The 25,102-nt window shown below is 56.8% G+C and overlaps 3 protein-coding genes across 5 annotated transcripts; 2 read left to right on the forward strand and 1 right to left on the reverse strand.

Moving 5' to 3' along the window:
- Positions 1–112: 112 nt before the first annotated feature.
- On the forward strand, positions 113–1,871 carry LOC118005887 (protein PET100 homolog, mitochondrial). Of its 2 annotated transcripts, XM_034998241.1 has the most exons (5): positions 140–200; positions 487–568; positions 1,118–1,204; positions 1,372–1,404; positions 1,738–1,871. In XM_034998241.1, the coding sequence occupies exons 2-5, from the start codon at positions 545–547 to the stop codon at positions 1,819–1,821; spliced, it is 228 nt and encodes a 75-aa protein (XP_034854132.1). In that variant the 5' UTR covers positions 140–200; positions 487–544; the 3' UTR covers positions 1,822–1,871. The 2 variants fall into 2 exon arrangements, with proteins under 2 accessions (XP_034854131.1, XP_034854132.1); XM_034998240.1 differs by lacking the exon at positions 487–568 and having other exon boundaries at positions 113–200.
- A 57-nt stretch (positions 1,872–1,928) lies between these two features.
- PCP2 (Purkinje cell protein 2) lies at positions 1,929–5,035 on the reverse strand. Of its 2 annotated transcripts, XM_034998237.1 has the most exons (5): positions 4,930–5,035; positions 3,743–3,840; positions 3,094–3,208; positions 2,680–2,804; positions 1,929–2,048 (listed from the first exon to the last, which is right to left on the reverse strand). In XM_034998237.1, exons 2-5 carry the CDS (start codon positions 3,791–3,793, stop codon positions 1,929–1,931), a joined length of 411 nt encoding a protein of 136 aa, XP_034854128.1. In that variant the 5' UTR covers positions 3,794–3,840; positions 4,930–5,035. The 2 variants fall into 2 exon arrangements, with proteins under 2 accessions (XP_034854128.1, XP_034854129.1); XM_034998238.1 differs by lacking the exons at positions 3,743–3,840; positions 4,930–5,035 and adding an exon at positions 3,283–3,336.
- A 2,603-nt stretch (positions 5,036–7,638) lies between these two features.
- On the forward strand, positions 7,639–15,659 carry STXBP2 (syntaxin binding protein 2). The gene is made up of 19 exons (XM_034998225.1): positions 7,639–7,714; positions 8,872–8,921; positions 9,201–9,282; positions 9,762–9,838; positions 9,998–10,076; positions 10,164–10,267; positions 10,662–10,810; positions 11,004–11,088; positions 11,174–11,304; positions 11,396–11,503; positions 11,759–11,816; positions 11,963–12,028; positions 12,127–12,207; positions 12,602–12,740; positions 13,247–13,356; positions 14,219–14,314; positions 14,870–14,955; positions 15,079–15,236; positions 15,520–15,659. The coding sequence occupies exons 1-19, from the start codon at positions 7,678–7,680 to the stop codon at positions 15,603–15,605; spliced, it is 1,782 nt and encodes a 593-aa protein (XP_034854116.1). The 5' UTR covers positions 7,639–7,677; the 3' UTR covers positions 15,606–15,659.
- Positions 15,660–25,102: the final 9,443 nt, after the last annotated feature.

The following is a 25,102-nucleotide window of genomic DNA, read 5'->3' on the forward strand; positions in this document are numbered from 1 at the left end:
CTTAGAAGGCGCCAGCGACCGGAAGCAGAGAGGAGGCTCCCGAAGATGACGTCATCTTGAACCTCCTCTACCAATCAGCTTCAGTGGTGGAGCCTGCGAACGCCCAATGAGCTGCTGTTTTGCTGAAGGGTTGACTCTGGGCGGAAGCGGCTTTGTAGCCAAGGAGAAGCGAGATGGGGGTGAAGCTGGAGGTGTTTCGGGTCAGTGAGCTTTGCAGCGGGTGGACGGTTGGCCTCCTCCCGGCACTGAGGAGGCGGCTCTGAAAGGGAGGGGATTCCAGGAGAGAGGGCGGTGTGGGGAGAAAGCTTCTGAGTTTTGAGAGGGATCTTTAGGGTTGGAAGCCCGGCGGAGGGGGCGCTGGGGTAGGGGAGGGCTGGTGTGCGGAAGGGCGTCTGAGAGGAGTGATCTGAAAAAGGGGCTCCGACAAGGAAGGCTCCAAACCCTGAGGAAGCTCACGGTCTCCGGGTGGTTGTGTGTTTCTAATAGGGAGACCCCTGTGATTAGAGCAATAGATTCCAAATAATGAGGCCTCCTGGGTTTGAAGATGCTCCAGGGATCTGACGAACGGGTGGGTAATGAGGTCTCACGAAGATGCCTCTGATTTTTTTTTTTTTTTTAAGATTTTATTTATTTATTTGAGAGAGAATGAGATAGAGAGCATGAGAGGGGGAAGGGTCAGAGGGAGAAGCAGACTCCCTGCCGAGCAGGGAGCCCGATGCGGGACTCGATCCTGGGACTCCAGGATCATGACCTGAGCCGAAGGCAGTCGCTTAACCAACTGAGCCACCCAGGCGCCCGCCTCTGATTTTAGGACGAGGTTTTGTACTCGGAGTCAGGGGTCTTTGCGCGCGCGCGCGCGTATGTGTGTGTGTCTTCGAGAGGGAGTTTCCCCAGACTTGGAGGAGGCTTTGAGGTCTCTTAAATTATTACTCTTAGGGGTCTAGGCTTTAAGGTGTCAGGCTTCTGTATCCTGGGTGGGAGTTCTGCGGTTCTTGCGGACCCTGAGGAGGCACGCCTAAGCTCTGCGGGAGGATGGTCCTCCAGGCTCTGAGCAACCATGCGTGTTGTGGAAGGGGTTTAATCTGGGGCTCCGTTCATTTACCCCCTGCCCTTCTAGATGACGCTCTACCTCACCTTCCCTGTGGCTATGTTTTGGATTGCCAATCAGGCCGAGTGGTTTGAGGACTATGTCATACAGCGCAAGGTGGGCACAGGGAGAGTATTCATGGGTTCATTCCAGGGCGTGGGGGAGAGAATGGAGCACCAACCTGCTGGGGACCAATGTCTGCTTCCCACCAGCCAACCCTGCCCTGGGTGGGGGGCTCTGGAGGCTCCTGGCTCATGCTACCAGCTGTTACTTTGTCCCCACAGAGGGAGCTGTGGCCACCTGAGAAGGAGGACCAGGTAAGTCACATACTCTTCTTCCCCCTAAAGGGACGGAGGTGCCTGGGTCCCTGTGGCCATGATGGGTTTGAATGAAAATTTTGCTCTCAGTCATGAGGAAAGAGAACTGAGAACAGAGGAGCATATAGTTTCTTTCTTGCCCTCTTCCTGAAAGATGAAGCGATCCCCCTTGAACCGTCGCTGTAATTGGCACAGGGCTTCCAGTGTAGATGCTGAACCCTGTGAAGCTGTGGCCTGGGGGAGTAAGGGGCAGGGTGGGGGGGAAGGGAGTCTAGGCCCTTGAGGTGTGTGTCCTCCTCCCTTCCCGTTCCACCCCCCTTCTCCAACCCCCAGCACCGGGAGCTAGAAGAATTCAAAGAGAGGCTACGGAAGCAGCGGGAGGAGAAGCTCCTTCGTGCTGCCCAGCAGAGCTCCTGAAGCCTAGCCCCTCCACCAATGAAATAACACACAGTTCCTTGTTTCTTGTGGAAGTGTTTTATTGTCTGTTTTCAGGGGCCATGCAGGGCCCAGGATGGCTCAGGCCCTCAGGGGGCTTGTGTCTGGGGTTGGGGGCTGCTGTTCCGACGGAAGCTGAGGGCACTCGGGTCTTGAGGGGTGAGGAGGGGCTGGGGGCTGAGCGTCCCGGCTCGTTTCTGCACTCCGTCCTGTGGATGAAGAGGGGTCAGCCAGAGGGAGGGACCAAGGACAGTGCCAGCCGGAGGTGACCCACACATTGGGGGAGGGTGCCTGTGTGCCCCCTCCTGCCGTCTGTCCCTACCATCCACCGGTTTCTATGTACCTTAGTTACTCAACCTTTAAGGTGGTATTTGGGGTCTTGATCAGAACCCAGGCTGTGCATGCATATGTGTGTCACAGACACTAGTGTATGGAGGTCTGTGTCCTGTGTATAAACTCATGTGCCCTCTTTCTCGGAGGTGTCTTCCTAGGAAGGGGGGGTCTGCTCATTCTGTCTTCCCTGAAACCCTGAGACAGGGCGGCAGGGCCCTGAGTTCCGGCCACGGCTCTGACATTAACATGCCCCCAGCCTGACCTTGGGCCCCTCTCGGCCCTGCCTGGGCCTTTGTCCTCCCACCCGAAGTTGGGGGTTGGATTGGCCACGTTCCTGTGACTGGCAGGGACCCAGGATGGCACTTTTATTAGGCACTTATCCCTAGGGGGCAAATCATGGCTAGATGTGAGGGTGAGGCCCCATTTACTCCTGGCTGGGGGTGGGAGGCAGGGTCAGAGCACTCAGCCTAGCTGGTCTCTGCTCAGCCCCAGCGGCACGTCACCTACCTTGGGGCCTATGGGCTGGAAGCCAGGCAGGGTGCTGACTGTCACACGCTGGTCATCCATACGGCGGGCCTGGGTACTGGCCAGCATGTCCATGAGACTGTCCATCTCGGGTGCAGTGCCACTCTCTGCGTTAAGCAGAAGCATGTGGGGATGAACATACATGCTGACTCCAGGGGACACAGCCCACCTGGAGCCCCCAACCCACTCCTCCGCCTCCACTCATGTTCTCTCGGAAGCGTGCTCGTCTGTCCCCCCCATCCCTTACCCAGTGTTCCCATTTGTGGCTTACTTTCTCAGGTTCTTGCCCACAGGCCCCCCAGGTGGCCTCTCTCCCTGGATCCCTACGCCCTGCCCCATTCATGCCCCCAAACATCACACCAGTCCCCCACCACCACCACCCGTGCCCGCTCTCACGGCTCTCGGAGGTCGGATCCGGCCCTGTCTGCAGCGAGCACCGCTGCTCCTCCATCCGGTCGCCCTGCACCTGGCTCAGCAGGTTGAAGAAGCCCTCCTGGTCTGGAGAGCCAGCCTGGGGAACAGACACACTCAGTCCAGCTGGCCTCTCAGCTGGGGAACCCCTCCCCTCCCCTCCTCGGCTCTCACCATGGTCCCCACCAATGCGCTGCTTTGCAGAGCTGCTCAGAATGAGACCTGAGCCTCCTTCCCCATCCCGGCCCCTGCCCCAGGGGCCCGGCCAGCAGGGCCACCCCACGTGGTGCTGCCTCAGGGGAGAAGCTGCCGTTGCCAGCATCCTGACATCCTAAATTGGGGCTTGACTGCAGGGTGGCCTGGGGGCTGGGACATGAGCCCGGGAAACATACCAGGGGCTGCTCCCAAATCCCGGTATCCCCCACCTCACAGGGGTTAGCACCGAGAGCCCTGACCTCTGCCCTGGGGCTGGGTTAGGCACTTGGACCCTCATGCCCACCAGCACTTCTTTGGGCGGCAACTGGGTCGGGGGTCCCAGGAGACTTGCTTGCTAATTAGGTGCCCTACAAACTAATTAGTCTTGTCATTCACAGGCCCTTGAGTTGGGAGGATGTGTGGGGTGGGATCTGCTTACCTGGATGCAGGGGGCCGAGCTCCCGTCCACCTTCTCTTCCTGGTCCATCATTGTCCCCGCTCCCCTCCCCTGGGTCCTGTCCACTTCTCTGCTGGCCTCTGTCCCGGCCCCGTGCCAGAGAAGGCTTTTTAAAAGGCTGGGAATTGGGGGGGAGTGGATACCCAGCCCCAAATCCCCAGCTCATACCCCATCTGCTCCCACCCAAGCTTAAGCCCCATAAAGATGATCCAGATAATTGTTTTTGCAGCAGGATGCAGTGCTGCTGTGGGGGTAGGAGACCAGGTGACCTGGGTTTAGACCTTGCCCAGCAGGACTCACTGGGCCCCAAGAACTCTCAGGTGGGGCTCAGCAGCAGGCCAGACCAGTGTCCCTACAGTGGGGCGAGGGGGCTGGGTGGCCCCACTGGGAGAGGTCAGGCCACCAGGGCAGCTCAGGTGAGATCTGTAGCCCACCAGTGGGAAGCAGTGCGGATGGTCTCACCCTGCTGGAAGGGCAGTTGCCATCCGCAGGTGGTAGGGGAAGAAGCTGGACCTGAGGACCACTGAGGCACCACCAGGCCGACTAGCTCCATCTCTGTCTTCTGCCCCCCCCCCCCCACTGTCCCTGGGTCTGGTTGCCCACCACAGGCCCTAAGACAAGAAGGTCTGGGATTTCCTTTTTTATTTTTTAAGGTTTTATGTATTTGAGAGAGAGTGAGAGAGAGCAGGAGTGTGTGTGTGTGGGGGGAAGTGGGGCAGAGGGAGATGGAGAAGCAGATTCTCCACTGAGCAGGGAGCCCGACGTGGAGCTGCATCCCAGGACCCTGGGATCATGACCTGAGTAGAGGGCAGACGCTTAACCGACTGAGCCACCCAGGTGCCCCAAGAGGGTCTGGGATTTCCTGTCCTGCCACCGATGCCAGGTTGAGCTTTCTCCTGAGATCTCAGTGCCTGGGGATGGGAGGCAAGGAGCCCCAAGCAGCTATGGCCTTCTAGTGCTCTGGGTGCCACTGGGAGGGTCCTGCTGGAACCCCATCCCCTACCCAAGATGTCTTTCTAGAAACCAGTTAAAACCTCTTCTCAGAGTAAATGGGACCACACCTGCCTGAGCACAAAGCTGAAAGCTCAGTCCTCTTCCCCCAGGCAACTGTTCCCCATCCAGGGCCCCCACCCACACCCTGTCCACAACCCCGAGTCCTCGATGCCAACCGGACGCCCTGCTCTTCCACGGATGCACTAGTTTCCTGGAGCTGCCTTAACAAAGTCACAAGCTGGGTGGCTTAGAGCAACAGATGATTGTCGCACAGTTCTGGAGGCCGGAGCCAGAAGTTGGGACGTTGGCAGTGCCATGCTCCTGAGACCCGCAGGGGAGGGTCCTTCCTTCCCTCTCCCTGGCTCCTCGTGGTTGTAGGCAGCCCTCAGTGCCCCTTGTCTGGTCGCTGCAGTATTTCAACCTCTGCCTCTGTCATCATGCGACATTCCTCTGTGTCCCTGTCTTCACATGACCGTCACAAGACATGGAACCCAGTCGTTGCGTTAGAGCCTCATGCTACTGCAGGCTGACCTCTTAACTAACTGCATCTGCAACGACTCTATTTCCAAATAAGGTCACAATCTCAGGTACCAGAGCTTAGGCCTTCAACCTGACTTGGGGGAGGGTGGGCAGGATACCATTCAGCCATTAACAGCAGAAGACCCTGGTCACCCTCACAGAGTATAGTTGGGGGTGGTAGGCCCTCCGGACCTTCACCCCCAGGGGACAGATTGAGAAGCTAGAGGGGTCTCACGGCCTTCCAACTCCTCCCTGTGCCCCTGCAATCCATCCTTCCCCTCCAGGAGCTGCAGGGATCCCCTCCCTCCCCTGCTCAGAACTCTCCCTTGGCCCCCATTGCCCTGAGGAGAAAACTCAAACACCATGGAGTAATGGAATGTTCTAAAATCGGGGATGGGTGCACAACTCTGAACATGCTAAAATGCATTGAATTGTACATTCTCAGCAAGTGAACTGTGTGGTATGTGAATTATATCTCAATAAAGCTATGAAAGAAAGAAAAAACAAGAAAGGAATGCAGAGAGGGAGGAAAACATGGAAGAAAACCCCCAAGTCCTACCTAGAGTAGCCAGCCATCCTGGTTTGCCCAGGACTTTCTCAGTTTTAGCACTGGAAGTCCTGTGTCCTGGGAACCTCTCGATCCCAGGCAAATTGGACTGGGTCAGTCCTACCTTGTCCCACAGAGGTCTGGCCTCTGCAGCCCCTCCAAGCTCACCTGCCTTCCTCCGCTCCTCCAGCTACATCCCCGCTTCTCTCTGCCTGGATCACTGCATAGCTGCTGCTTGATGTCCGTCAGGTTAAATCTAAACGTCACCCTGTCAGGGTCCCCCCTCTGGTACCACACACAATAAACCACCCCCCCACATGTGGCACGTGCTCTCACATCACTGTTTATTTCCGTTAGAACGGAATTGACCATTTTCTCTCCCCCTTCCATTTAACCTTAAGTGCCACATGGCACATCTAGTTTTATTCACTGTTGCCTGTCCCATGTAAGTGGCAAAGGGCCAAGCACCAGACGAACTCCTTTTTTTTTTTCTTTTTTAAGATTTTATTTATTTATTTGAGAAAGAGCATGAGCAGCGGGAAGGGCAGAGGGAGAAGCAGACTCCCTGCTAAGCAGAGAGCCTGATGTGGGGCTCCATCCCAGGACTCCAGCATTATAACCTGAGCCAAAGGCAGACGCTTAACTTACTGAGCCACCCAGGCGCCCCATCCGGACCAATTCTTTTTTTTTTTTTTTTGAGATTTTATTTATTTATCTGACAGAGACAGCGAGAGAGGGAACACAAGCAGGGGGAGCTGGAGAGGGAGAAGCAGGCTCCTCGCTGAGCAGGGAACCTGATGTGGGGCTTGATCCCAGGACGCTGGGATCATGACCTGAGCGGAAGGCAGATGGAGGCTTACCCACCGAGCCACCCAGGCGCTCCTATCCAGACCAATTCTTAATAAACTTAACCAAATGAAGGAACTAGTTCTGGACTCTGCATTCACACACGAGCATCACACCTGAAATACGGGGCCTCTTTTGGATGGGCGCTGCTGGACTGTGCCCTCTGTGACAAGGGGGCAGCCGTTTGCTGGCACACGGCAGGAGCAGGCCATGGAATTTCAAGTCAAGTGTGAACTGAGTGTGTGTGTAGGTGTGTAAGGGGTTGAGCATGCCCCTAAGCCCACGAGTTCATCAGCAGACGAATGTGATTATCAGTCTGTGAGGGCGTGTGTGCACCCGGTGAGGGCAAGGCTATGACAAGCGGTCCTCCTGGGGAAGAGTCCTGGTTCAGATCCCAGCAGGCCTATTCATCATGTGGCCTTAGACAAGAGTCCTGCTGAGCCGCGGTTTTGTTGTCTATACCGCACTCCCTGTCAGAGGTTCTCCGAGGATCGAGTGAGAATCTGACACAGGTCCTTGGCACACAGTAGGTGCTGGCTTAGCTTCAACCCTCCCTCCAGGCTTCCTCGTGAATTGATCAAATGTTGTCCAGCTTGCTGCTACGCTCTGGGGAACAGAAGGTAAGTGGGTCACGGGCTTATGGCCCCCCGCGGCCCCGGATGGGCACACAGCGTCCGTCAGCCACGGAGAAACTTCTGGCAGGGTGGTGGCTGTGTCTGGGCAAGATTAAAACGTTAGATTCCCCGCGATCCCACTTGCTCGCTGCACGCAAGCAGGGAAGGTGTGTCTGAGCTCACGTCTGCGTGTGTCGTCGGGGTGCCCCTCCAGCGACTCCGCACTCGTCTGCGTGGACACACCCGCCCCCCCACTCTGCGAGGGACAGATCTTCCTCTCCGAGGACCGCTGCGGGGAGGGGCCAGCTCCGCGGGGCGGGGTCCAGGTGGCTGACGCGCGGGGCCACGCCCCCACCTTGGGACAGACCCGGAAGCGGTGGCGGCGCCCCTAGGGGAAGATGGCGCCCTTGGGGCTGAAGGCGGTGGTGGGGGAAAGTGAGTGCGTCTCCTAGGGGGGCGGGGGCCAGGGGTGCACGAACCCTGGACCCCGGCGGCGGGGCTTTGGCGGCTGGGCTGGGCGTCGAGCACCTGATCCTCGAGGGGGCGGGCGGGGACATGGTCCTGCTGGACGTCCCGGCTCTCCCGTGCCGGAGCGAAACAAAGTTGGGAGACTGGATTCCGGGGACCCAAGGGGATCGGGCTAGGGGTGGCGTAGGCAGGCGCCAGGGCTTGCCCTCCTGGACCCCCTAGGGTGCCGGCGGAGAGAGGGCACAGCTGGACGCCCAGACTGCCGGATCTCCGAGCCTGGCAGAGTCGGGGGTGGGGGCTGGACTCTTGGACTGGGGCCGGGGCTGGGTGCGCTGGTCAACTATCCCAGGTGGTGTGAGAGTTCGGGGGATGTGGTCAGGCCAGTGTCCAGGCCCAGGGGTGGGGGACACCTTCCTTCTTGCCGGGTCCCCACGAACCTCACGCAGCGTGAGGACTCGGGCGTCTAGGCCGCGTGGGTCGGGGCCCTCGGGAGAGGGGTGGAGGTCGCCCCCTCCCCCATCTCGGGTAGTTCCGGTCTCAGCACCTCCTTCCTCCTCCTTCCGCCCTGGAGGTTCTGATAAGAGTGGACATGACACTCTGGGAGGGCGGGGCCACCCTGTCCCTTCTGCCTCCTCCCTCTGCAAGGCAGGGCAGACTATGGCTCAAACCCCTACCACCCCAACCCAAAATGGGGAGAGGCCAGGCCCGCCTCAGAGCAGGGAGTCAAGGGTCCTGCAAGGAAACTGATGGAGGTCGAGTGGTGGGGTCTGGCTTCAACGTCCCCACCAGGAGAACTCGAGGTTGCAGATGGCGAGGCTGAGAGCTGGGCTCTGGAGGGAGGTAGACCTGTATGTGAGCTCTAGCTTTTCAGTTATTCGTTCATCTAAAGCATATTTAATGAGTGGCTACTTAAGCCCCAGGCACTTAGCCATTTAGGGCTCAGGGTGCTTAGGCTAGTCACTTGTCTTCTCTGAACCTGTTTCCCTGTCTGTAAATTGGGGGTGAGTGACCTCACAAGACTGATGAGAGAAGTAAACAGGAGTGAAGATGGAGGCCCAGAAGTCTTGGGGGCATGTTGGGGCCACAGAATCCAATATCCTGAGCCCACTCTACCTTCCCTGCAGAAATTCTGAGCGGAGTCATTCGGAGTGTCAAAAAGGATGGGGAGTGGAAGGTATGGAGTTGGCAGAATACCTTGTCCAGACCCATGTGGGGTGCCCTGAATGTGGGACCCATAAGAACTCCCTGAGGAGGCTGCTGGTCCATGCGGTGGGGTTGGGTGGGGGGGTCTGGGTCAGGGTGGGGTCGGGTGGGGGTCCTGGGTCCTCCCATCCAGCCAGCTCTTGAAGCTGTCAGTTCTGCCTGCCACCCCAGCCCCACCTCAGGGGTAGCTGTAGCCTGTCCTGCCCACTCATCTGTCCATCAGTACATCTGTCTCCACCCATCCGGACAGGTACTCATCATGGACCATCCCAGCATGCGCATCTTGTCCTCCTGCTGCAAGATGTCAGACATCCTGGCTGAGGGAATTACTAGTGAGTGGACACCCCCACCCCATGCTGCCCAGATGGGACCTGAGTATGGGGTCCCCTAAAATTGTCCAGAACTCCCGAATACTCAACTCCCTGTATATACAGCTCTTCTTCCTCCTGAGTGTGGGAGCCTGTGACGGGCACACCTCCGATGCAGGACTCCCCAGCTGCGACTCCTAAGGGGTTAGCCTCCCCGACTATGTAACTCCTGTGTGTGGAACACCATGTAGAACCCTCTGAGTGAACTCAGTGTGAGACCCCCCAGGATGTGTGACTTTCTATGGGGGGCCCCTAGGAGGCATGGCTGTGACCTTGAATGTGTAGAACCCTGCCCATGTAACTCTTAGCTGTGTGCCCTATGGGCGGGTACCTCCCCTTAGGCGCCTGAGGGCGTACAGCTCGCCCTGTCCTAGCATCCAACCCTCTTGCCCAAGTGTCCAACTCTCTGAGTCTGAGACTCAGACTTTCTCCATTCCTCCTAGTCGTTGAAGACATCAACAAACGGCGAGAACCCATCCCCAGTTTGGAGGCCATTTATTTGCTCAGCCCCACGGAGAAGGTGCCTGTGTGAATTATGTGTGTGTGTATGTACATGCCTCTGTGCACGTCTGTATGTGTCAGGTCAGGGGAGGGGGCACAGGCAGTGGCTGGGAGGCTGGGGCAGGGCTCTGGAGGGGCAGGGCCAGGCTTGGTTTGGACAACGGTCTGCCTCCCCCAGTCAGTGCAGGCCCTGATAGCAGACTTCCGGGGGACTCCGACCTTCACCTACAAAGCAGCACACGTCTTCTTCACCGACAGTGAGTGAAGCGAGCTGGGGGCATTGGGGGAGGGGGGGTCGGAACGTGGGGCTACTCTGGCCTGATGCCCCCTCTTGCCCACCCCAGCCTGCCCCGAGCCCCTGTTCAGTGAGCTGAGCCGCTCCCGTCTAGCCAAGGTGGTGAAGACGCTGAAAGAGATCCACCTGGCCTTCCTCCCCTACGAGGCCCAGGTACAGCCCAGGCTAGTCCAGGGTGGGGGGTGGGGGTCCGTGACCAAACGTCCTAGGTTCCCTCAGAAACAGACACTGAACCCAGTAAAGGGGACATTGGGTCAGAAAGGAAAGCAGCCAACACAGAGGGGGCACCTGAACTTCTGTCCCCCTGGGCAACTGCAGGGGGCAGCGTAGAGAGGTGTCTCTGAGATGTCCTGCCCGAGGGGGAGGGGGCCCGGGTGTTTCTCCACCTCCTGCAGGCATCAGTTGGGAGCGGCCCAGGACCTGCCTCCTGGATGGCGAAGCAGGCTCCAGAGCCCAGGGGAAGCCCTGGGGAGCGGCAGGTGCTGGAGGCCGCACGCGGGCCAGGGGTACACCCAGAGCGGTGGCCTCGGCACTTATGCCCTCCCAGGTGTTCTCCCTGGATGCCCCCCACAGCACTTACAACCTCTACTGCCCCTTCCGGGTGGGCGAGCGGGCCCGGCAGATCGAGGCACTGGCCCAGCAGATCGCCACACTGTGCGCCACACTGCAGGAGTACCCGGCCATCCGCTACCGCAAGTGGGGACCCCACCCCGATGCCACCCCCCACCCTGACCCCAGCCTGCCTGCAGCCTTGAACCTCACTTTTGACCCCAGTCCTGGTCCTCGCCCGGGCCCGACTCCCATCCCTAACCCCATCCTGACTTCCCGCGTGTGCCTGGACCTCCCCCGCCCCACGCCTGATCCCCCATGTCTGCCCACCCCACCGCAGGGGCCCAGAGGTCACGGCGCAGCTGGCCCACGTGGTCCTGGCCAAGCTGAATGCCTTCAAGGCAGACAATCCCAGTCTGGGTGAGGTAAGGGGGCCTGCCGGGGAGGTGGGGATGAAGCCACGACCAAGGAAGGCCGGGGTCAGTATCCTCATCCCTGCCAACCCCCCAGGGCCCGGAAAAAACCCGCTCACAGCTACTCATCATGGACCGGGGGGCGGACCCTGTGTCCCCGCTGCTGCATGAGCTCACCTTCCAGGCCATGGCCTATGACCTGCTGAACATCGAACAGGACACGTACAAGTAGGCGGAGCCCAGGAACACTACCCACCCCCCCATCAGCTCCTGGGTCCCTGGTCCTCGGCCGGTTGCCCTGACCCTCCGTCTCCCGCAGGTACGAGACCACGGGGCTGAGCGAGTCCCGTGAGAAGGCGGTGTTGCTGGATGAGGACGATGACCTGTGGGTGGAGCTACGGCACATGCACATCGCAGACGTGTCCAAGTGCGTGCCCCTCCGCAGGTGGCCCCACCTGCATCCCCAGTCCCGTCTCCCCCCTCCACTGTGGGCCATGTATGCGGTCTTTGGCTCTGGGTGAGCGCGCCAATACAAGCCACGCCCCTCAGCCGGACTCCTCGGTGTGGGCTTGCCCATGGCCTGGTACAGGGACACGTGTGTCCCCTGGCCCCCCCCCCCCCCCCCCCACCCCCCTGGTTGGCGCCAGTCCCCCCCCCCCCCCTGCCCACTCTTCACCGCCAGGAGGGTCACGGAGCTTCTGAAGACGTTCTGTGAGAGCAAGAGGCTGACCACCGACAAGGTAGGGGCAGGCCGGCGTCAGGATGGGCAGCTGGGGAGGAGAGACCCCTGCCCGGATAGAGCGGGGGCAGGGCCCCAGTCCGGTGGCAGAGCCTGGAGTGGGATCCGGGTGGGCAGGGCTGGGCCTCACGGCCTCCCTGTCCCCAGGCCAACATCAAAGACCTGTCCCACATCCTGAAAAAGATGCCGCAGTACCAGAAGGAGCTGAACAAGGTGAGCATGGGTGGGGAACCTGCCCCCCCCCCACTGCCTCCAGGCTCTTGGCTTGGACTCAGTTTCTGTTACCCCCAACTCCACCTCCCACCCCGCAGTATTCCACGCACCTGCATTTAGCCGACGACTGCATGAAGCACTTCAAGGGTTCGGTGGAGAAGCTGTGCGGTGTGGAGCAGGTGGGGGAGGGCCTGGGACAGGGGTGGGGCCTCAGAGAGATGGGCCTGTAGAGGGGGCTCGGTCTGCCGGGGAGGCGCCTTGTAGAGGTGTGGCCTGTGAGAGGGGCGGGGCCTTTGGAGAGCCCGCGGGGACTGAGAGGGGTGGACCCTGGGGAGAGGGGGTCCTGGGACAGGGGTTTGGTCTATGGGGTGGGCAGGGCGGGTCCCTAGAGAGGTAGGACCCGGATAAGGGGTGGGGCCTTGCAGAGGTGGGGCCTTGAGAGGGGCGGAGCCTGTTGATGGCCAGGGATGAAACCTTCAGAGACCTGATAGTAGGAAGAAGCAGGTCCCCAAAGTCCTGTCAAGGACCCTGGGGGTGGCCTAGCTCTGGAACCCCCCAACCCCTGCCCCGCAGGACTTGGCCATGGGCTCAGACGCAGAGGGTGAGAAGATCAAGGATGCCATGAAGCTGATCGTGCCCGTGCTGCTGGATACAGCGGTGCCAGCCTATGACAAGATCCGGGTCCTGTTGCTCTACATCCTTCTACGGAATGGTGGGTTGGGGGCATGGGAAGGCCTCCGGATACCCCCATTCACGGGGGTCTGCAGTGATCCAGGGAATCTCTCAGCCCCACAGTTTTCCTGACCTTGGGATGCCCCCACTCAACAGGCACACCAGCCCTCCCAGATATACCTGCCTCGAACCTGGGAACCCCCTCCATTGATCTGGGGGATCTCTCATTGACATGAGGGCTCCGTTGACATAAGGACCCCCAAATCTATGACTCCTCCAAACTTGGCCCCCTCAACTAATTCCAGACCCCCATCTCTCCCCTCTGGGATCCCCACCCAGAATTCTAGCATCTTCCTTGCACCTGCCCCAGTGGCTCCCTTGGTCCAGAGGACCCCCCCATCACAGTCTAGGGACCTCCTCTCGCCACCCCCAACCCCCTTCACCCAGGAACCCCATGGCCACCTTCCATCCCCCCACCCTCTCTGAGCCAGCCCCCCGCATGAGAATCCCATCCTCAGAAGCCCACCACCCATCCTCTTCCTCCAGGCGTGAGTGAGGAGAATCTGGCCAAGCTGATCCAGCATGCCAACGTGCAGGCACACAGCAGCCTCATCCGGAACCTGGAGCAGCTGGGGGGCACGGTCACCAATCCTGGGGTATGCTGGCCTGGCAAGCTGTACGGTCAGAGACTGGGCGGAAGGCAAATGTGGGCTTGGGGGGGGTGCCTGGGAGGGTCAGAGCCTGGGGCCTGGGGGGCTGGGGCATTCAAGGCATGGCCTTGGAGGACAGGGAGGTCTGTGCAGGATCAGGTCTGGGGACCAGCAGGCACCACAGCTGTCCCCAGTCATGGGTCACATGATAAGCAGGGAGTAAGGCGCAGCCAGAGCTGTGGTCCTGGTGATGGTGCACACCCCCACTGCACCATCACCAGGGTCCCGGGGGCGGACAGCAGGGTCGCCGGCACACAGTGGACCGTGGGCTCCTGGAGGACTCAGAGGACCCTCCCCAAAACAACCCCCCGGCAAACACACCCGCACAGCAGCTTCCTGTGCTCAGCTGTCTGCTTAGCTGCTCCTGTCTCTCTCTGGCCCTGTGTGTCCCCCCTCCCCTGACCCTGCCTCCACTACTGGGGTGGCTCTCCTGTCCCCTCACCTGTCCCTAATCGCTCTCCCGGCCCCCCGTCTGTCGCCCTGTCTCCCACCTCCTGATTCCACTGTTTCTTCGTGCCCTTCCGCCTCTGTCCCCACCTGTCTGTCGTCCTCGTCTTTGTCTTTGCCACAGGTCTTGGTCTCACTGGGTCTGTATCTCTCTCTCCTTCTCGTGCCCTGTCCCTGTCCCTCTCTCTTTCCCTCTTGCTCCTTCTCCCCGGCCCTCCCTCCTTCTTTCTCCTTCCCTCTCTCTCTGCTCCTCTGTTCCGTTTCTCCATCTTTTTCTGCAACCCTTCCCCCAAGCCAGATGAGCCCCCAGCCCCACCTGTGACCCGCCTCCTTCTCCCCCACCCCCCCCCCCCGCCTGTAGGGCTGTGGGACCTCAAGCCGGCCAGAGCGGAGGGAGCGCTTAGAGCCCACCTATCAGCTGTCCCGCTGGACCCCCGTCATCAAGGACGTCATGGAGGTACCGCTGGTGGGGCCTGAGCTCCCCCTGCATACCCCCACACCCCACACCAAGTCCTGCCCTGATCTAGGCGGTGGCTCAGCCCTCTTCATGTCACGGTGCTAAGCCTCGGGGCTTAAGGGAAAATCCCTCATTATGGGCATCCCCCTGGCATCCGACCCATTCTGCCAGCGGGGTGCCCCAAGCCGACACCCAAGGAATTGGGACGGCAGGGGGGCCCCTCGAGGGGGAGCCTCATTTCCTGTCCAACCACTGGCCCCTTCCTTAGTCCTCCTCTGTTCTCTTCCCCTGCTGCCCGCCTCCCAAGAAATCCCCTTGCTCCCCCTTCACCCTCCCCACCACCAGCCCCTGCCCATCCCAGGAGCCCAGAGCAGCGACAGCTTAAAGGACCAGGCCAGGGGCCCAGCCTCCTGGCTTCCTGCCTGCTTTTCCTCTGGCACCTGGCGCCTCTGCCCGTTTGGGGGCCCAGCAACCTTGCCCGCCCCCCCGCCCCAAGGACCCTGGATGCCCCGTCACCTGGGGCTGCTCTCCTAAGCCTCCTTCTCCGGCTCCCAGGATGCCGTGGAGGACCGGCTGGACCAAAAGCTGTGGCCCTTTGTGTCCGCCCCCACCCCCACATCCAGCTCCCAGGCTGCTGTCAGGTGAGGGCCCTTGGGGACGCCCCCTGCCCACACCCAGGCCCATGTGATGTGAGGGGTGTGGCGGGGCAGGGGGCGGGGGGGACTCCTGCCCAGACTGACCTCTGCCTGCCTCCCCCTGCACAGTGCCCGCTTTGGCCACTGGCACAAGAACAAGGCCGGTGTGGAGACGCGGGCAGGGCCCCGGCTCATCGTCTACGTCCTGGGCGGCGTGGCAATGTCAGAGATGAGGGCCGCCTATGAGGTGACCAGGGTCACCGATGGCAAGTGGGAGGTGCTCATTGGTGAGAAGCCAGGACTGGGGTCCCTGGGTGCTGGGGCTGGACTCGTAGGTGCTTTAGAGGGTCAGGCTGACAGGGGACTCCCTGTTGGATCCCCCAAACCTGGAGCCTGTGCAGGGGCTGGGGCTTGGGTTCCCAGGGAAGGGGTCACCTGGGGGCTGGACCCCTATGTTTCTAAGGAGTCTAGACTCCTGAGTCCTGAGAGTCAGGGCCTGCTTTCCCAAGGACCTTTGCTGGAGGTCCCGAGGCAGCGGCCCCACCTCCCCAACCCTCCCCTGCTGCCCAGGTTCCTCACACATCCTCACCCCGACCCGCTTCCTGGATGACCTCAAGACGCTGGACCAGAAGCTGGAGGACATTGCCTTACCCTGACCTGCCCCCCTCCCTTCCCAGAGAAATAAACTCCCTTCTCTCTGCCTACCAGCACCCAGCTCGCCTTCTTTCTGACGGAGCTGACCTGGGCCAGCCTCCCATGGGCCCTCCTCCCTGACCTGTCCCTCAGGACCCACTCTTGTCCTGCCAGAGGGCATCTTAAGCTGAGGTGAAGGTTAACAGTTGGGCTTGGTTTGAACATTGGCTCCGACACCGACTAGCTGGAAGGCCTTGGCTGGCTTCCTGGGTTCTCCATGCATCCTAACCATGGGGCCGCTTTGCAGAGGAGATAGATGTCATGCCAGAAAGCTGATGGCATGAGGGCCCTCTGCGGGCCCTAGAGTCATCTTGGCTGCTGTGATGGGCCTGTTAGTATTAGCAAGCAGAACGGACCTGGTATCCTGCCCCATCCCCACTCCAGGAACTGTCTTGATGGGCCCTGGAGCCATACGCGGGGATCAGAGTCTGCCTTTGTGTGAAGACAGACACACTGCACACCATGCCCAGTTCCCACCCACCCCCGAGCGTTCAAAGCCTCCCGGCCCATCCTCGGCCCCACCCCCAGGGTGTTCACAGGGGCTCATAACTGCAGGATATGGCAGAGGGTATATGAGTGTGCTGGGCCTGCCCTAACAAAGTACCCCAGCCTGGGTGATTTAAACAACAGAGATGTGTTCTCCCACAGCCCTGGGGACTGGAAGTCCAAGCTCAAGGTGTCCGCAGGGTTGGTTCTCCTGAGGCCTCTCACCAGCAAGTGGAGGCCGAGATGTGGTCTTCCATGTCCTTACGTGGCTGTCCCTCTGCCTGCCTGTGTCCTAATCCCCCCTTCTAGAAGGACACCAGCCATGTTGGATTAAGGCCCACCCTAATGACCTCGTTTTAACTTAATTATCTTGTAAAAAGACTCTCTCCAAACACAGTCACATTCTGAGGCACTGGGGGTTGGGACTTCCACATGAATTTTTTTTTGGGGGGGGGGAGTACAATTCAGCCCGTAACACCCAGTTAAAAGGAGATCTGAATCTCACAGCGTGAATAAGATATGACCATTCTCTCTCTGTGGGGCACAGATACTGAGCCAGGCGGACAGCAGCAGACGGGCCTGTGGGAGCCCAGAGGATACCCTAATCTAGCCAGACTGGTGGCAGTCAAGGAAGTCTTCCTGGAGGAGGGGAAGTCTGAGTTGAGAATGAAGAGAGTCAGGGAAGGGTGGGGAAGGCACAGGGGAGGCAAAGGCAAGAGAGTGAGATGGAGCAAAAAGGATATTGAGGGGCAATAAGACCTGAGAGCCACAAAGCGCCTGGAAGGCCTAGGTGAGGATTTGGTCCCTGCTGGCACAATGGAAAACTCTGGGTGGGTAAACCGGGGATAGCGCCCCCCCCCCCCCCCCCCCGCGTGGAGAGCTACTTATTCCCATTAAGTCACCTCAGGGGATGTGGCCCATCCAAGGCTGGGACCAGGAGGGCAAGGGCGGAGACAGGACACGCAGGACCCTTCCTCCCCGGCCGTGGAAGACGTGGCCCTGATTGAAGTCACCGCTCCTTTCGAGAATTCAGGGAAATCTAAGGACACTTTTCCCAGGAAAATTGCACATGCAGTTGCAGGCGGGGCCCTGGTGAAGCGCTAAACACTCTGACTCAGCAAGTCTACTTCTAGGATTTACTAGAAACTCCTACCAGGGCAGAAAGCTGGAATATGCAAGGTCGTCGCAGGGGCGGAGTGGGTGCGGGGAGGGGCCCCGGGCCCCGACCCCTGAGACGCCCGCCCTGGATGCGCGGCTCCCCGTCCGGCCTCGGCAGGGAAGCCTTTTAACTGGCCAGAGACGGAGCGGGAAGGAGATGGTTTCAAAGTTTAACATTTAAACTCGCCTCCCCAGGAAGCCGCGGTCTCCGCCCCCCACCCCGCCACCTCCCGGGCGCGCTTAGGTAGGTAAACGCTGTGAGCACCAGGGGGCGCTGTGGCCCAATTTTCCGGGTTCTTGGCTCTTTCACGTCCGTACTGGGAGCTGGGGTGACCCTAACTGGAAATTCTAAGTAGGTCAGTGGTTGCTCCGTGCTTCTCCGCGGCAACATTGCTTCCACCGCCTCGGACTCTGCTCTTTATTTATGCCGAGGTGCTGTTGTAGCCTCTCCGACTTAAGGACGTTTTGATTCAACCAAAATTCACGGACCCCTATGGGCCACAGCAGGAGCCAGCGTCAGGGCCTGAGCACGTCACAGGCATCATGCCAAGCCCTCCGCATGCATTACTGAGACTTGTCAAAACCCTCCTATGAGAATGAAATCCAACCTCCTTTGTTTTACAAAGTCCCTCCGCAAGTCCATTCGCCACTGGCTCCCTCAGCCACAGCTGCTGTGTCTCAAACACACGACTCCCGTTCCAGCCACAGGACCTTTGCACCTGCTGTTCTCGTTGCCTACAATGCTTTGCCCCCAGTTCTTCGTATCCTCCCTCCTTCCTGTTTTAGCTCAAAGGTCACCGTGCTTTATTTCCTCAGGACATTTATCCCGACTTGGTGTGTTTTCTTAGGGGTTCTCTTCCTGTCCTAGGGAATGGCCCCCATTCTGGATTTGGCTGGCTGCTTCTTTGTGACCCTATATAACTTGTTCTTAGCATCTGTCCCCACCATCCCCACCGTGCTGTTTCCTCAGGTCAACAGGTGGTTAGCATTACCTGGACCAGGTTCCACTGTAGGTCAGAATACTCTCTCATTGGTGGGGCTGGGTACTTCCTGTTGCATCTCTTCAGGAGCTCCATAATGTCAGGGTGCTACAATTCATCTGTGGGTTGGTGGGAGTGGGGCAGCTGTCCCCTGGTCCCCACCAATTCTCCACTTAAAGGTGTTAGCAGCCATCACGCCTCAATGACTGGACCCATCCTCTCCTGAAGATTATTTTCAACCTTATTAATCCTTCCCCTGGAATTAGCTGGGATCCTTCTCTCTCTCTCTCTCTTTTTTTTTATTTATTTGTCAGAGAGAGAGAGAGAGAGAGCACAAGCAGGGGAAGGAGCAGAGGGAGAAGCAGGCTCCCTGCTGAGCAAGGAGCCCGACCCAGGACTCCATCCCAGGACCCCAGGATCATGACCTGAGTAGAAGGCAGACACTTAACTGACTGAGCCACCCAGGCATCCCTAGCTGGGATCCTTTTCAAATGACCTGTCCCTCGGCAACTAGTTGGACTGTATAGAAACTAACAACCTGATACGTTTTCTTGGGTATTATCTGCAGGATCCCCAGGAGGCAGCAGGATATATGAGTTTATCAGGGGGGGTCTGGAGTCGAGACAGACCTCAGGGTGACTGGTGGTCACATTGTAAGCATATAGGAAGCATCCAGGAAACTCTGGCTGCCATAATGATAATCATCATAATATATTATGGATATAATAATAATAACATTATTATTATTTGACACTCTAATGGGGTCCGGCACTGGGCGGGCTAAGAAGGAGGGCCTCATAAAGTGAGCAAAAAGATTTCTCAGGCTCACATCAATGCTTTGGAGCGTCTGAGGGCACGGCCCCCAGGAGAAGTGAGGATGGATGGTCTCAGGATCAGGAATGTGGGCGTTCTCCACCCGTGCTGTGCAGGGAACCTCTTCTAGAATAATATCTGATCCAAGTCACATGGGAAGAAAGGTTTGTGGTCTGGAACTTGCCCCGCTGAAATAAATGTGAGGCTCCAGGGCACGCCGGAGACTGCCAGTTGGGTGGGAGGGGTGAAAGCGGGGACCCTGGCAGAGAAAGGGGCAGAAGAAGGAGTGCCCGAAGTCTTCAACTTGGGAGGCAGGGGCTTCGTGGCCCCAGGGCAGGGACAGGAAGTGAGTGTGACTCAGCGAGCCAAGGAAAGCTCCAGGAAGGAGGCTGTCAGCTCCAGGGGAACCCAGACAGCGAGGAGGCAAGGCAAGCTTCCTTTTTTTTGTTTTTCTAAAGTTACTCAAAATCTTCAAACACCAGTTAACCAACCGCTGCCAAGAATATTGTGAAAAGGCCCCTGGAGTGAAGAAATTGCCCAGCGAGTGGGAAGGCTCTGCTCCAGGGGGGCCAGAGATGGAGTCTCCAGGGCTGGGGCACTGGGATGGGGGGCGGGGGGGACATGACAGGACAGGAGGAGGAGCCCCGCCCTTGATGACCACAGTTTTTTGTGAGACCACTCCGAGTCTCGGTCCCTGTCGGTGGCCGGGAAAATTCTGGGAAAATGCTGGTGAGGAAAGGTGACATCTTTGCAGCATTTGCCCTGTGTGGTGTCACGGTCTCCATGGTCTCTGCACATGCACGTGAATGACTCAGAAGGAGAAAGACAAACATTGCATGATTTCCCTTATATGGGAAATCGATGTCCCCCCCTTTATTGAAATATAATTGATATGTAACATTGTGTCAGGTTAAGGTGTACAATGTAGTGATTTGACCTATGAATATATTGCAAAATGATTTCTACCGTAAGGTTAGTTAACACATCCATCCCCTCATAGAGTGACCGTGTGTGTGTGTGTGTGTGTGTGTGTGTGGTGAGAACCTTTACAATCTATTCAATTAGCAACTTTCAGATACACAATGCAGTCATGTTAACTGTAATCACCCCGGTGTACATTAGATTCCCCAGAACTTATTCATCGTCTAGCTGGAAGTTTGGACCTTCGGACAACCTTCCCGTATTTCTCCACTCCGCCCCCTGGCAACCACTGGTCTGTTTCCTGTTTCTATGAGGTTTTTGGGTGGTTTTGTTTTTTTAAAGATTTTATTTATTTATATTGGAGAGAGAGAGCAGGGGGGAGGGGCAGAGCGAGAGGGAAAAGGAGTCTCAAGCAGACTCTGAGCTGAGCATGGAGCCCAATGCTGAATTCGAACCCAGGACCCTGAGATCATGACCCGAGCCAAAACTAACAGTTGGATGCTGAATCGACTGTGATACCCAGGAGCACCGTTTTTTTTTTAATTAGTTAATTGATTAATTAATTAATTAATTAAAGTAATCTCTACACCCAATGTGGGGCTTGAACTTACGACCCCAAGATGAAGAGTCACATGCTCTTCCAACCGAGCTGGCCAGGCACCCTGAGTTTGTTCCTTTGTTTGTTTGTTTAAGATTGATACAAGGAATCTAAAAAAAGCCAGGGTGGCACCTGGGTGGCTTAGTCAGTTAAGCTTCTGCCTTCGGCTCAGGTCATGATCCCGGGGTCCTGAGATCAAGTCCTGCTTCGCGGGGAGCCTGCTTCTCCCTCTGCCTCTCCCCCTGTTCGTGCTCAATCTCTCAAATAAATAAATAAAAATCTTAAAAAAATTTAAAAAATCAAAAAGCCAGGCTGGGTGGAAGGAGATTCCACGAAACTCTTTCCCACCCACCTTTACTTTGCCCTCCGTGCATCCTCACCTTGGTCCATGTACTGCTCACCCCAGAGTTTGGGGGAGAAAATGCCTTAGTTAAAAGGGAAGACTTTGGCATTGGACAAATCTGGGTGAAATCTCCCCTTTGAGAGTGAGCCAACCACACCCAGTCTCAGTTTTCCCATCTGTAAAACAGCACCCAGCCATTTGGGGAATTGGGGAGATGGTGCTGGGAGAGCGCTGGGGCCTGTGGTGGAGGCCAGGGTGTGGGGGAGGCTCAGTTTTACCCCAGGAAGCCAGATTCCACCCTCCATTATCCCCTTTTATTCACAGTTCCTCAGTTGGTGGGGAGGGTGCAGGGTACTTCATACCCGCCCCCCCCATTTCTTGATTATTTCCTGTGAGTAGGATTACCCAGGAACATTTCTTTTATAAACTTCTGTATTCTTTGAATTCCTTTTTAAATAGGAACACTTAAAAACTTTTTATTTATTTATTTGAGAGAGAGAGACAGAGCTAGCCAGAGAGAGCACGAGTGGGGAGGAGAGGGAGAAGCAGGCTACCCGCTGAGCAGATGCAGGGCTCGATCCCAGGACCCTAGGACTACAACCTGGGCCGAAGGCAGATGCTTAACCGACTGAGCCACCCAGGCGCTCTAAAATGTCCCTGGGGCACCTGGATGGCTCAGTCGGTTAAGCATCTGCCTTCAGCTCAGTCTGTGATCCCAGGGTCCTGGGATCGAGGCTGCTTCTCCCTCTGCTCCTCCCCTCCCCCCCCCAAATGCTTTCTCTCTCTCAAATAAATAAATGAAATCTTAAAAAAAAAATAGGGACATTTTATTTCTGTCATTTCTTTAACAGAAAAAGAAAAGCTGTAGGAATATTCTCAAAACAATGTTGCTTTTATTTTTTTCCTTTCTTCTTATTTTTTAAAGCTGGTACAGTGCTGTGGTCATCCAGGGAGTGCCCCCCACACACACACACTTCTTGGGGCTGAAAGGTGCAGATCCTTGAGCCAGACCATCAGGGTTCAAATCCCAGCTCCTCCACCAACTTGCTGTGTGACCCCAGACAAGTCACTTAGCCTCTCTGGGCCTCAGCAACTCCTCTTGTGGATAACAATCATCTCTACCTGACCAGCTGGTGGTCATATGTATAAATTGCTCAACAAACAGTAGATATGATCATCTCAGGGCACCCCAAGGAGCCCCCAAGTGAAAGATATTCTGTAAGGAGTCCAGAGGCCCAAGGAACCCAGGGACATTGAGAGACAAGAGTGGATCTACTGCAAAGGAGAATCTCAGGTGGTTAACACTGGAAATCTCCATGCTCTTTACCACCCAACCCTCAGGCTCTCACTGTTCCTTGCCCCAAGGCACAACCTGGCCCCCACAGGTCTTGCCTGTCGTCTCCCCACCTCTGTAGCTGGTAGCTAGCTGCTCAGGCTCCCCTTCCACCAGGCAGGTCCCCCCCACCCCGGACCCCCCAGGTCAGAAGCGTTTCTAAATGAAGCCAGGCTCACCAGCTCTTGCTTAAGAAAGTGGGCAGGGGTCGCCTGGGTGGCTCAGTCATTAAGCGTCTGCCTTCAGCTCAGGTCATGATCCCAGGGTTCTGGGATCGAGCCCCACATCGGGCTCCCTGCTCCGCGGGAAGCCTGCTTCTCCCTCTCCCACTCGCCCTGCTTGTGTTCCCTCTCCCGCTGTCTCTCTCTCTCTGTTGAAAAATAAATAAAATCTTTAAGAAAGTGGACAGGGTTCCAGGGCTTTTGCTTTTCTTTTCTGTCGTTCACGTGGAAGGAAGCAAGTGATTCTTTCCTGATTCGCCGAGCCCCCTGTCATCTCGTCTGTCAACAGGACGGCAAGTTGTTATCTAGAGAGGCAAGTGACTCTGGTTACTTCTGGAGGTCAATTTCCCAGGCCCTCCTGGTTCATAATAACCCTTCAAGGACAGAAGTACACTTTCAGCTCAGGTCATGATCTCAGGGTCCTGGGATGGAGCCCCATGTCTGGCCCTGTGCTGGGCGTGGAGCCTGCCTAAGATTCTTTCTCTCCCTCTCCCTCTGCCCCTCCCTCCTCCTTGCATGCATGCAGGTGCTCTCTCTCTTTCTCCCTAAAAAACAAAACAAAACAAAAACAAAAAACTAAAAAGACAATACTTGGGAAAAACAAAACATTCATGCAGCATGCAGGCATGTACATTTGTCAAAATACATACAACTGAACACTTTATTTAACGAAAATTATACCTCAATAAAATTGATTGTAAAAGACAGGGACTGCCCTATTGTATGCTTTATTTTTTTATTTTATTTTTAAAAAGATTTTATTTACTTGTTTGAGGGAGAGAGAGATAGCGAGAGAGCACGCACGAGCAGGGAGGAGAGGGAGAAGCAGGCTCCGTGCGAGCAGGGAGCCCGATGCAGGACTCGATCCCGGGACTCCAGGATTACGACCTAGCCAAAGGCAGAGGCTCAGCCAACTAAGCCACCCAGGTGCTCCCCTATTGTACGTTTTAAAGACCTGGCTCTGAAATTTTATTTGATAGCATTTGATGCAAAATTGAGGCCACCAGACCTCAGTGGCACTGATAGAAATCAGGGGGAATGAAAATATATTTTTTTAAGTTTATTTTTTTTTAGTCATCTCTACACCCAGCGTGGGGCTCGCACTCATGACCCTGAGATCAAGCATGACATGCTCTTCCGAATGAGCCAGCCAGGCACCCCCAAAATATTTTATTTTCTTCAAAGAGAAAGAAAGGGCATGTAGCCCTTTCCTGCTACTTAACCAAGGGTTTTCAAACTAAGTCCCCAGGGAATCCTAGGGGTTCCACACACGCCCCCTGCTTTTCACCCAACCTGTAGTCAGAGCTGCCCGCTTCTTGCCCCTCAAAAGTTTTTATCTGAAAAGTTCTGAGACTAAAGGTTTGAAGGATCAGAGCTCTTAACAAAATGACTCTTGCTGTGTCCCGAACTACCTTGTATCCAAGCTGTGTCTGGGGGTCTTCAAGGAAGGGAGTCTGCGAAATTTGTTAATGCCAACCAGGCTCTCTGCCTTCCTGCCCACTGGTTTTTTTTCAGTTCCTCAAAGCTGGTGCACGCTGTCCTTCCCCAGGGCCTTGGGACAAGCAGTTCCTTCCACCCAGAATACTGTCCCTGACTGGTTCTCCTGCTTAACTCTTGCTCACCCCCAGCTTCCGCTCAGCCATCTCTTCCTCCATAAAACTTCCCTGGATTCTTCCACCAGGGGCCACATTCTTCTGCCAGAAGTTCTCCCAGAACTCTGTTCCTGTCCTCTGGGGCAGAGATGACTGGTGGAGTGTGAGGCCAACTGAGCTCTCTCTTGGTGTCTGTCTTCCTCTGACAGACAGGGCAAAGTGCGTGAGGGCTGGGGGGTCCCCTTGCTCCCCACTGCATGCACGGTGCATAGCATTCCATCCGGCACATAGTAAGTGCTCAATAAATATTGCCTACACTTTGGCCCTGTGTACACAGTTGTATTTACATAGGGATTTCACACATACATGTCACTTTCACACACGTCACTGAAATAGAGTATGCGCAAAGAAAATGGTGCAGATGGAAGTGTATGCTCGAATTTTCACTAGCTTCCCAATTTCCCTCACTCCCCAGGGAAGTTCCATCCTCATCTCCAACAGCATAGATTAGTTGTGCTTTTTTTTTTTTTTTTTTTTTTGAGAGAGAGAGAGCAGGTGTGTGTGTGTGTGGAGTGGGGAGAGGGGAGGTGCAGAGGGAGAGGGAGAGAGAGAATCCCAAGCAGGCTCCACACCCAGCACAGAGCCAGACACAGGACTCGATCTCAGGGCCCTGAGATCATGACCTGAGGGAAAATCAAGAGTCGGATGCTCGATCAACTGAGGCACCCAGGCACCCTGCCCTGGTCCTTTTTAATAAATGGATTTGTGCGGTATGTTCTTTTCTTTTCTGCGTCTGGATTTTTTTGCTCACAGTCATGTTTTGTGAGAATCATCCAGACTGTTACATGTAGCTGCAATTCATACATTGTGATCTCTCATTCACACTCATTGCTATTGACCAGGAGTGGACAAATTTTTTTTTTTTTCTGTAAAGGGCCAGATGGTAGCCGGGTTCACCTTTGCAGGGCATAGTCTCTGTCACTGACCTGGGAAAGCAACCTCAGACCATCTATAA

This window comes from Mirounga leonina, unplaced genomic scaffold (assembly GCF_011800145.1).
Source record: "Mirounga leonina isolate KUSES-001 unplaced genomic scaffold, KU_Mleo_1.0 Mir_94, whole genome shotgun sequence".
In the NCBI taxonomy this organism is placed as follows: domain Eukaryota; kingdom Metazoa; phylum Chordata; class Mammalia; order Carnivora; family Phocidae; genus Mirounga; species Mirounga leonina.

Excerpts from the sequence above, each read along its gene's own strand:
- LOC118005887 (XM_034998240.1), top strand. The coding sequence starts at position 174 with ATGGGGGTGAAGCTGGAGGTGTTTCGG. Across the intron at positions 1,205-1,371 it reads ACTATGTCATACAGCGCAAG|AGGGAGCTGTGGCCACCTGA; the intron begins GTGGGCACAGGG and ends TTGTCCCCACAG. Across the intron at positions 1,405-1,737 it reads CACCTGAGAAGGAGGACCAG|CACCGGGAGCTAGAAGAATT; the intron begins GTAAGTCACATA and ends TCCAACCCCCAG.
- PCP2 (XM_034998237.1), bottom strand. The coding sequence starts at position 3,793 with ATGATGGACCAGGAAGAGAAGGTGGACGGGAGCTCGGCCCCCTGCATC. Across the intron at positions 2,805-3,093 it reads GGATCCGACCTCCGAGAGCC|AGAGTGGCACTGCACCCGAG; the intron begins GTGAGAGCGGGC and ends TGCTTAACGCAG. Across the intron at positions 2,049-2,679 it reads TCCAGCCCATAGGCCCCAAG|GACGGAGTGCAGAAACGAGC; the intron begins GTAGGTGACGTG and ends CTTCATCCACAG.
- STXBP2 (XM_034998225.1), top strand. The coding sequence starts at position 7,678 with ATGGCGCCCTTGGGGCTGAAGGCGGTGGTGGGGGAAA. Across the intron at positions 9,283-9,761 it reads CCTGGCTGAGGGAATTACTA|TCGTTGAAGACATCAACAAA; the intron begins GTGAGTGGACAC and ends CATTCCTCCTAG. Across the intron at positions 10,811-11,003 it reads CCGGCCATCCGCTACCGCAA|GGGCCCAGAGGTCACGGCGC; the intron begins GTGGGGACCCCA and ends ACCCCACCGCAG.